This window comes from Triticum urartu, chromosome 2A, assembly GCF_056163025.1.
Source record: "Triticum urartu cultivar PI428250 chromosome 2A, HENAU_Tu73, whole genome shotgun sequence".
In the NCBI taxonomy this organism is placed as follows: domain Eukaryota; kingdom Viridiplantae; phylum Streptophyta; class Magnoliopsida; order Poales; family Poaceae; genus Triticum; species Triticum urartu.
In genome coordinates, this window is record NC_141874.1 from 716,705,418 (window position 1) to 716,715,847 (window position 10,430).

The 10,430-nt window shown below is 46.6% G+C and overlaps 2 protein-coding genes across 2 annotated transcripts; one reads left to right on the forward strand and one right to left on the reverse strand.

Moving 5' to 3' along the window:
* Positions 1-1,711: 1,711 nt before the first annotated feature.
* On the forward strand, positions 1,712-4,580 carry LOC125540008 (protein FATTY ACID EXPORT 7). Its single transcript, XM_048703571.2, has 3 exons — positions 1,712-2,161; positions 3,911-4,045; positions 4,180-4,580. Exons 1-3 carry the CDS (start codon positions 1,819-1,821, stop codon positions 4,320-4,322), a joined length of 621 nt encoding a protein of 206 aa, XP_048559528.1. The 5' UTR covers positions 1,712-1,818; the 3' UTR covers positions 4,323-4,580.
* Positions 4,581-5,334: 754 nt separating this feature from the next.
* Positions 5,335-10,230, reverse strand: LOC125540009 (protein TIFY 3). The gene is made up of 5 exons (XM_048703572.2): positions 9,940-10,230; positions 7,127-7,229; positions 6,838-7,042; positions 6,675-6,732; positions 5,335-5,737 (listed from the first exon to the last, which is right to left on the reverse strand). Exons 1-5 carry the CDS (start codon positions 10,080-10,082, stop codon positions 5,641-5,643), a joined length of 606 nt encoding a protein of 201 aa, XP_048559529.1. The 5' UTR covers positions 10,083-10,230; the 3' UTR covers positions 5,335-5,640.
* Positions 10,231-10,430: the final 200 nt, after the last annotated feature.

Sequence of the window (10,430 nt, forward strand, 5' to 3'; positions counted from 1 at the left end):
TATCCCTCTCCCTTGTTCTTCTTCTTCCTCGTTCTTTGTCCGTTCTTCTAGGGGCGGCGATCCACGAGGCCCTAGGGGCTATCAGGTCGACCTAGGGCAGCCCATAGCCGCCAAGCACCCTGACGGGGTCCCTCCCGGGCGTGTGGGGTTTCGGGTCTACAAAAGCACCCGCCGGATTGCCTGCGTATCGCGCTTCCGGCCGGGTCTCCTTCGACGTGAGCTGCGGTGCATCACCCCCGGCGTCGAGGGTACACGGTGACGTGTTCGTGTGCGAACAACAGCCCTAAAAGAATTAATCCTCCTTGTTCGTCAAACGTACCTCTCTCACGTTGGGTCAAAGTGATGGACGACAAACTCGCAGGCCCACAGAAAGCGAAGCGTACATCGCACGCGAGTGAGCATCCTATATAGGACTACGTACCACCGTCTGTATGTGGCCCAAAGAGGTGTTTGTGTGATGTTTGAATACGCAATACACAACTTTGATGTGGTACCACATATATAGGAAACCAAAAAGTCCCCACGAGAGCGAGGTTCATGATGCATGGTATGTGCTATATGTACGCCCCCATTCGACGCGTGGTATATATATACTTCTACTGTATAGCACAAAAAAAGAATCATTCATGTGGCTCGCGTGTGCCGTGTATCTCATTGGAGGCGCCGTTGAGGGTTCCCTCTTCACCCCCGTCCCAGATCCCGGATGAAAACCCAAAACCAGTCTCGGGTTGGCCGACGGAGGCGCCTTGCGCGTCGTGCCCTCCTTGGAGGTGCCGTCTGGGGTCTCTGGTTCTTCGGGAGAGCGGCGAGGTGGTTGGTGAGCGTTTGGCGGCTGCGAGTCCAAGTTGCGATTTTTTTCTTTGGAGGGTGTCAGATCCAGCAAGTGTCCGTCTTTCCCGGTGAATGGCTTCCTCGGCTTCATAGGCGTGGCTGTATCCCGGAGGTTCTATGCCGGCGAGCCGGGACAGAAGGGGATAGGGTTCCCTTTCCAGCGATAGCCTCATGCCGAGCGCCACAGAAGTCTGGGACTTCTTCTGCGAACATTGGACCGGGACCTGGTGCTCCCCTGCTTCGCCTCTGGGCCTCTGCAACTTTCTTCTTCGTCGACCTCCCGATGGCTATCCTTTTGCTCTTGGTTGTTCAGGGGAGGTGGCAGTGCAGTTGAGGTGTCTGCCGGCGGCGTGGCGAGGGTAGTGCGACTTGTCTGCGATGGGGATACGATTGGCGTTCGCTCTAGTTCTCGGGTGAGCGCCAACGATCCGATGGTGCGGCGCCTTCGAGCCTAGGCGAGAGGAAATAGTTCCTCTTCGGTGTTGGCAGCGAGCTGTTCTTTGTCCCTAGTCCCTGGGTTCAGGTTGTTAACGACTTTCTCTGGCTACCGGCTAATCATTGATGCTTCTCTGTTTTCCTGTCTCTGCTGCCGATGTGCAGCGGGCTTCGACATTACTAGCAGGGCTCTTCTAGTTTTTTTGTTTGTGTTGTAGTGTGTGTTGCGTTGTTAGCTGTTCACACAACTTTATTATATCTTTCGATCGCTTTTGCTTGATGGCCTTGTGTAGGTCGATCCTTTTCTAAACGAACAGATCTCATACGTCCGTGCTCCTGCCCTAGCTCAAAATTTCCCCCGTTGAGAAAACAGCGAGCAAAAACCATCGAAAATCAAGTGCCTGAAAACCCAAGGCCCCACCCACAGTGACACGCCACCCACCCCGGAAAATCCCCCACCGGTCCATCGCATCACATCACCGAGCTCACCACCGCCGGCAGCCCACCCACCAGGTTGACCCACACAAAACCCCAGCTCGAGCACCCGTAACCATGGCCCTCCTCGCCACGACCCCACTCCTCGCGCCGCTCGCCCTCTCCCCGGCCCCGATCTCCGCCTCCCAGAGCTCCCTCCTCTTCCTGCGCGCCCCAGCCCCCGCCCTCCTCTCGCTCCGCTCCGCCTCCCCCGGCGCCCGCCTCCTCGCGGCCGTCGCGTCCAAGGAGCCCGAGCTCGGCGGCGGCGGATCGGGAGGCGGAGACGGTGCGGGATCTGGGGGCGGAGGCGGCGGGGGAAGCAACCCGCAGGGAGGCGGGGACGAGGGGGAGGAGGAGAAGATGGGGGAGGGGCTCTCCATGTCGCAGAAGCTCACCCTCGCCTACGCCGCGCTCGTCGGAGGTAGTGCCACTTCCATTCTTCCTAGTGATACATTGCAGATGCGTTGGGTTTGAGTAGAGGGTAGTATTTATATGCGAATTTCGACTGTTCTTTATCAGTATAGCAATTATTGTCCGTGTGATCCTGCTGATACTGAAGTCTGATTCAAGAGTAGAAGGTCAAATGGCAGAATGGACTGTGTCATCCTGGCATTTTTACCTGATGGCTAGTGGATTGTCCCCTGTTTGTTAAACCATTCTTATTTCTTGGCTGCATTTTAGGCAAGATTACACCTTTTATGTACTTGCTAATCAAGGGAATGTAGTAGTCTTTAGTCTGTAGTTGCTTTTGGGTTGTATATCAGGGGTGTAAGTCTGTTCTGTTATCAGTTGATAATGGAACCCTGTCCAGTTTTGAATCGCATGAAAAAAAAAATCAGGGGTGTAAGTGATGATGCTCCCAGTATTGTGTAAGACTCCATTTTCTTAATGAAAATGGGGGCCCAAGATGCCCCTCTTATTATAAATAAATAAATAATAATAATCAAGGTAATGGAATTATTTGACGAAACAGTGATTAAGATTGGCATGCCAAACGTAGAAACCAGTAAGCAGGCTCGTCAACACTCGCTTGATTACTCTGTTCCTCCTTTAATCATAGCAACAACAAAACTTGGATTTGGTCAGCAAATTTGCAAAGATAGAAATTGGGTTCCTTTATATGTGTCATAGGATGCTCTTCTGGCTTTATAGTATGGAGTATGGACTGTCAGGTGCCCTCACTTAAAGGCTTAAGAACAAAGCACAGTGTAGGCTATCACGAGCATCCAGATCCACATCAGAAAGAAGTGGTTGGCTTTATTCAACAGAAGGGTATTTCTTATTCATAATAACAGAGCTGTGTCTGATATCTTTGGCATTTAGATTTTTTTTTTCTGGAGACAGTTATATTGGCAGCTTGGGCTGTACTTTGCCACAATTGTTTGAGCGCCTAACTCTCCCTTTATGGTGTTGTTTGTTATAGACCCTGCTCTGGGAATGTGTGTGCATATCGGAGTCAAATTCCTTTGCAAGTGGTTGTTCATTACTCAGTTGGGTTATTGTGGCATTTGAACTCCTGACTACTACATCACCCCCCTCCCCCCTTTTGTTTATCTTTTTTGTCCTTGATAGTTAAGCTAAATTGACAGATGTGATGGTACAACAGTTAAAATTGACTTGGCGATTGCATAAACTAGTAGGCAGGCTCATCAGCACTCTTGGTTACTCAACTTCTCCTTTTAACAGAGCGAAAAATAGAACTGGGCTGTGCTTAGCAAATTGCATGTATATAAATGTATGCCTTTCTGTGTGTCTCGGAATGCTTTTCTTGTCCATAGTGCTAATTGCTTACTTCCTTAGTTAAATGCTTACAAATAAGCACGGTGTAGGATATCTCTCCTAAGAAGTAGGATATCATGAACACCCAGATACCAGAAAAGATGGAAGTGGTTGGCTTTACACAACACACGGGTATTTTTTTGAATAACAGAGCTGTAGTGTTATTGCCTTCTTAGTATCTGATACCTTTGTTATGTCTGTTGAACTAGCATAGGGCTAAATACCCCTGACATTATTTTAGCTCCATCAACCATCTTATGAAACTATGAGGTTCTGCAACCTTTTACAGCGTTATAACTGAAAGTACACTGATATACGCTGAAAATATTGACTGTTCTTGGGAAGTTGCAACATTTACGACAACTGATCATTGTGCCACTAACTTTTGCAGCTGGTGGCGTAATGGGTTACATGAAGAGCGGAAGCCAGAAGTCATTGGCTGCAGGAGGCATATCAGCCCTGGTGCTGTTCTTCGTTCACACTCAACTACCAGTGAGACCCGTCTTTGCGTCAGCGATCGGGTTAGGTATGTGATATGTAGTATTCCTTCATCGGCCATGTTTTGTGTGGTCCTTTGTCATCCTTGCTTGGAAATTGCATCGACCTAGATTCTTCTCCTGACGGCTGATGCCCTAATGTTTTCTTGGCTTTGCGTCATAGGTATATCGGCTGCACTGCTGTCAGTCATGGGGTCTCGCTTCAAGAAGTCCGGAAAGATATTCCCAGCCGGCGTCGTGTCCCTCCTTTCCTTGGTCATGGTCGGAGGCTACGCCCATGGGATTATGCGTAGCTCGCATGCGTGATGCAGTCAGTGCGGTTACCATATGCACTTCCGGACTTAGACTTGCGAGTTCTTTTTCTTTTTTGTGTGTTTCGAAGCAGTTGTCTGCATATCTTCTGTGTTTTCGGACCTTTGGTGACTGACTGACTGTCGTGTTACATTGTCGTTGAACTTGAAGTTGATGTTCTAGTGAACTAAGTGAAGTATGTACGGGCGGATGGTGGAAATCAATAATTTTGAGAAGATCATGTGTGAATGGTGATCTTATAGCAGAAGTTTCTATGACCGTGTTGCACTTATTTTTTCTTTGCTCCACGATTAGTTCATGAAGTGTGAAACAAGCTACGTCAGCACATGTTTAATCGGATCCAAGTAGCTTTCACTGACAGTACGTAGTTTTTTTAGTAGAGATCAAAGTGTTGAAATTAATTATGTAATTAAGGGAAATCTCCCCTTGCTTTTTTTAGTAGAGATCAAAGTGTTGAAATTAATTATGTAATTAAGGGAAATCTCCCCTTGCCCAATGGCCTGTGTCCTCTGCAACCGACGCATCTCTCTGGAACCGACGCCTTCTCTGGATCGTCGTGTCTCTCCAGGAGATATATAAGCGTCCAGTAACCATCGTCAATAGCAATCGATCATTATGATTCCGAACACAAAGGAGCCTCCAGGCCCCCATTTTCAGTTAAGAAAATAGAGCATGTTTACAAGACGCAACAGCAGCCATGCACCCCCAAGACTACGTGGGTTCAGTACTCGCCGTTACACTGACGAAAGTTGCCTCCGTGAACAAAATCGGTTCGCTGCTGCACAAGCGCAACATCAGAAAATTCAGTTTGCTTCTACCACGTTCCAGGAACATCAAAAAATTCAGTTTACATACTGTTTATGCAGGGAGCCGGAAGAGGGAGACCCGAAACCAAGACAGGAAGGCGCGACCAGATGAGAGGCCGCCTCTCAGATTGCACTGAAAACCGACCAACATCCTCAACAAACCACACAAAAACACAACATTTCCAAACCAACCGGGAACATTCGAAACAGAGACGACACAGATGATATCATTTATCGACTACGATAACAATGTATCAGTCAGACAGGCACGACAGCCACGATTTACATCGACACATTCATCATAGCAGTACGGTTCCGCAGACTAAACCGAGTTCAGATACAGAGTAAACTACACAATGACAACAGAACAATGACAATAGAGGTTCTCGTCGGATCATTATTATCGTCACGAACGATGATGATTCTACGGTGTAACATCACATCAGCTAACACACGCCCCTTTCCTTCCAAACATCAGGGGCAGGGCCGTCTTTCTTCTTTCAGGGTTACTGGGCCTTGCCCTCCACGACCGCTTCCATCCCAGAAGATGCTCCCATGCCTTCGGATGGCTTCCCGGCGCCGTAAGGAGCTTTGCTCACCACCCTGCATCATAGGATCATTCCATAGTCAGTTCGAGCCAGCACAAGGAAGGACAAGTGAAACTGATTACAGCTACAGATGCAGGAGGATAAAAAAAGGTTGGCCATTGCAATCGAGAACGGCGTTACTTTTTCATATGAAACATGACAAGAGCAAGCAGGGATGGAGATGCTATCTTTAGCCGTTTCGACTACCCACACAAAAGCTAGCTTAAAGGCGATCGGTCGTCCTGAGAATTAATGGCTGTGACCAAAACTAACTAAAAGTATAGTTCAGTATTTCTCCTGAAGAGTGGTGAAAGTCTTGATGGGGAAGCTTGTTAGGGCCCTAATGTTCTTTAGTTTCACAGCTGTTTCTGTGGTTTGTCATTTGTAAGGTGATGACCCCAGACTGGCTTCGGTGCACTGCGCTAATACCAAGGGGCTTTAAGGAGAACTATTTTTTTTTCCATAACTCGTGTCAATATTCAATAATCATATAATCCCAATCAACCAGCTGATATGTTATATCACTTGTTATGGAATGATGCTCTAATGTGACCTGACTATAAACAAATCATACTACATGTTTATTACTGTAGTTATTACCAACCGAAACTACACAAAATGTTTGGTCTCTTGCAAGTACATTTTAACAGAATCATGCAGATTTTTTATCACGAGTCATGGAGCACTTTTTTCGCATACATCAAACTTCTTCTCCTAGAACATTCAGGTTGAAAATAGAACGGTTATCATAATTTGGATTGATCATGAACGGGGCACAGAAGTACAAGACTTGGTTTTGAAGACTTGGCCTCATACAAATGCGTTTCTAAATGCTGTGGTACACCATACACAGCATGTGGAAACACAAAACAACAAATGTAAGGGGGTCATAATACTCATAATACGCTCCAGAAGAACGTAGACTGCTACTTGTACTCTTCATTCATGCTAACCTGTCACGGCGCTTCTCCAGGAAGCGCTGAAGGGAGTGTCTCCTGGCGATGGGAAGATCTGCAAAGCAGGTAACATTATTTTTTACAATTTTAGATCATACAAAGACTGATTAGAACGAACACCCCACTTTTAGGTTTCAGAATAAAGATCTAGCGGCTTTACCAGCCTGAAGCTTGCAAATCGAGCCCGGATCCGCAACAGCCTGAGGTTGTCCATTTGCTACAGAAGTGCTCTGGAGTGAGAGCGACCGCGTAAGCATGGCTTGGATCGCATTGGTCGCAGACATCGCTGGAGGCTTAACAGCAGCAGTGCCATTGCTTTTTGAGGCCGCAGCAGCTGCTGCTGCAATGAGCATGATTGCTTGAGCCTATTGATGCCAATGTCACAGGTTAGCATAGAGTTTCGACAATTAAACCAAGAAAATGATAGATGCAAGAAGCATAAATACTACCTTCTCTGGTGGCACTGAGTCATACACACATACTGACCCACCATAAAAAATGGTAAGCTGTCCCGGATTTGCTGGAGGGCTCGACATTGGCAACATTCCAGACCTAATAATTAAACAGCATAAGTAGTTAGAATATGCAATGAAAGAATAATATGAAATCACATAAATACACAAATGTATTGGAAAGTTGGCAGACACAGCACACATGGCACTCGAGCAACCGCATATACAAAAGTAAAAGGGCATTTAAGGGCAAAGTGCTATATGAAATCAGAGGTCAGGTTGGCTCACTGATGCATAATGTTAGGTTACATATAGTATTTACTAAACCCCTGAGGGCACATTGCTATCTTTTTAGTTGGAGGAATTAAAGGCAAAGATCAAATGTTGAAACGGCATTAGTATGCACTTCATCTGCAACCAGCCATCTATTTCCAGACCAGAAGTGATTGTTCTACACTCTGTTTAATGGGTCCTTATGCACTGAAGGCTCAACAGGTAAATCCAAAACAAAATTCTAGATAGTATAATATATGGGTTACACTAACTACACACAAAATTTCAGGTTCAAAATCATTCTATGTTCATAGCAACAAAATGAGAAAATTCTTACAATTTTTACAACAACAACAACAACAACAAAGTTTTCAGTCCCAAACAAGTTGGGGTAGGCAGCAGTTGAAACCCATAAGATATGGAAACCAAGTCATGGTTATGGCACGTGGATAGCTAACTAACTTCCACACACACTTGTCCATGACATAGAATTGTGCACTCACCATAGAGTGAAACTCTTCAAATTTTATACATAGATAGAAGTTTTGAAGTACGTTTAGAATTGTTTTCAAAAATATTGTGGTAACCGTTAGCTAGAGTGCATGTTAGTTGCATCATAAGCCTTTGTGCAAGCAATACACCTCCCCTACTTGGTAACAGAAAACAAAATAGATCTTAGGAAGAGTTCCACGTGGCGACTAAATGACTTGTCGCTTAGTCACGACTTGTATGATACCCCGGTCATGGGCCTACATCAGAATAGTCAGTTATTTACATTGTAAAACTTTTAAGTTAAAATTAATAACATCAACTACTTTGCAGGTTCCAACAATTCTGAGTCTAACAACTTCTATAATGCATGATGTGATATCAGACAACAGCAGACTATGACTCTAATTGTGGTCCACTCTGAATTATTCAAGGCGTGGTGGACGGGTATGTGCCGCCTAGCGTCCAGTAACTTGTCTGACTAGTTCAAAGTCAGTCCAGGGTGGATGGACTGGACCCACGTAACTTCTGTTCCATCCTAATTAAGCACTGGACCTAGCAAATTATATGTGGTGGACTTAATTGTTGTCTGCAACCGTTGTCTAAAATTAACAGATCCTAAACATCCTGCACCCATTAGACCTATATATAAATTCAGAAAAAAGCAGGAAAATTGATTCCAAGTGGCACATTTTTAGTGTCACATTTTATTTTAACTCCAATACAGGATCCATCGTTTCACAGCAGCCTAGCACATCGCCAATTAACTGAATGTAAACCAACGAGAAATAGACAGTAGTAGCCAAACCTTACAGGAAAACATTCTACGATAGTAGGGACAGAACAAATTAACGTGGCATGAATATGGTGAACAGCCGAACAATGCAAAGCACTGCAGCCGACAAATATGCCGAAAAGCCCCGAAGGTCAGAAGGAACACTATCAGGGTTAGCAAAGCGTTCCGTTTGCACGCTTGCAACACATGATGGTAGGCACAAGGGGCCTTAACATGTCAGCCGATGTCCCAAAGGCTAGTAGTTCAACGTTGTGAATACCTGGTCAGAGACCATGTCGTTGGTCCCCCGGCTTCACAATTGGTCATGAAGCAAACTGGTGGAAAAGTTTGTTAGTTTTTCCGTTTGTTCTTTTTGGCAGTTGATGAATCCTTGGTAGGGCTTTGCATGTTTATGGAAGTTATCTGGGCACCGAACTCAGCTTTAATCAGATCTACTCTTTCACCCATGTTTCTCAAAAAGGATAGCTCGGTGTACATCACAAAGAAGAATGTATAAGCGGCCTAAAGAGTTCTTCATGTGGACCTAACTCAGCGGCTGAATTAAAAACTTATCGTAACGGTTTCAAGAAATTGTAGAACAAGAAACTGAACCGGTGAGGGGGGAAAGGCAGCCTGGATCTGTGCCCATCTTGGGCAAAGTTCTTCCGCAGCCGTAGCTTACTCAGTTAGCTTGATAAGAAAAGATTTGCCGAAATGTTTATCATCAACAGCAAAACAAGTTGTAATTTTTCTTGCCATTAAAATTAAATCAACCATGACCATGAAGGATGAGGGCCCGTAACGCCAGATTTCCAGCAACCCAAACGCCCTCGCAGCATCCGGATAAGAACACGGCCCCCCAAAATTCCCCCTAACTGAAGATTTCTTAGCAGCAGGCAAAGGTTCAGGAAACTGAAGCTGGGAGGATTTGGACCGCAGGGAGAGAGACAGGAACAACACTTGAACAGCAACGAGAAAGAACACAACACAACACGCATTCCAGAATCCGCACCGACACCTAGCCGAGAACCGACGGAACCGACGGCAAGGGCCTCTCTCACGATAACGCTGGACCTCGAGGTGCCAATTGCGAAAGCGCGTGATGAAGAACAGGGGAAAGCGGGGGAGGAACACGAGTCAAGAGCAAGAACAACACCCGCGCACGCACACAAGCAATCCGGCAGAATCACACCGACGGACGCGGAATCCTCGACGGAATCCGCCGTGGTTTCTTCATAGAGCGGGGAGAAGGGGGACGGAGGAGGCTGGCTACCTGCCGTTGGCGAGCGGGGGTCTGCCGGTGAGCCCTTGGCCTTGCTGCTGGGTCTCCTGCTCCTTCCTCTCGGCTTCCTTGCGCTGGGCCTCCCCCTGCTGCTCCGCCTTAATAGTGGCTGCGCTCCTCTCCAGCAGATCCATCTCCGCCTCGGGTCTCAACCAACTGCTCCTCCCTCCCTCCCTCTCTCTCGCTGAAAGGGACCTGGGAATGAGAATTGGAGGAAGCGGGAGGGGGTCGGGGATAAAGATGGACCGGCGGAGGAGTGGGTGTGTGTACAGCAAACGCGCATGTGAATGTCGTGACTGGGCTGGCCATAATAATATAGGGGCCCCCGATATCTTTACGCATTCAATTTTTATATGGTACTGTCTTTATAATACTCTGCCACTTGGCAGCGCCTCACTGGAGGAGATGCTGATAAAGGTCAAGTGATACAGTGGTAATGAATGTTTTTGTAGTACAAAAGATAACCTGCCATGGATTGGCAG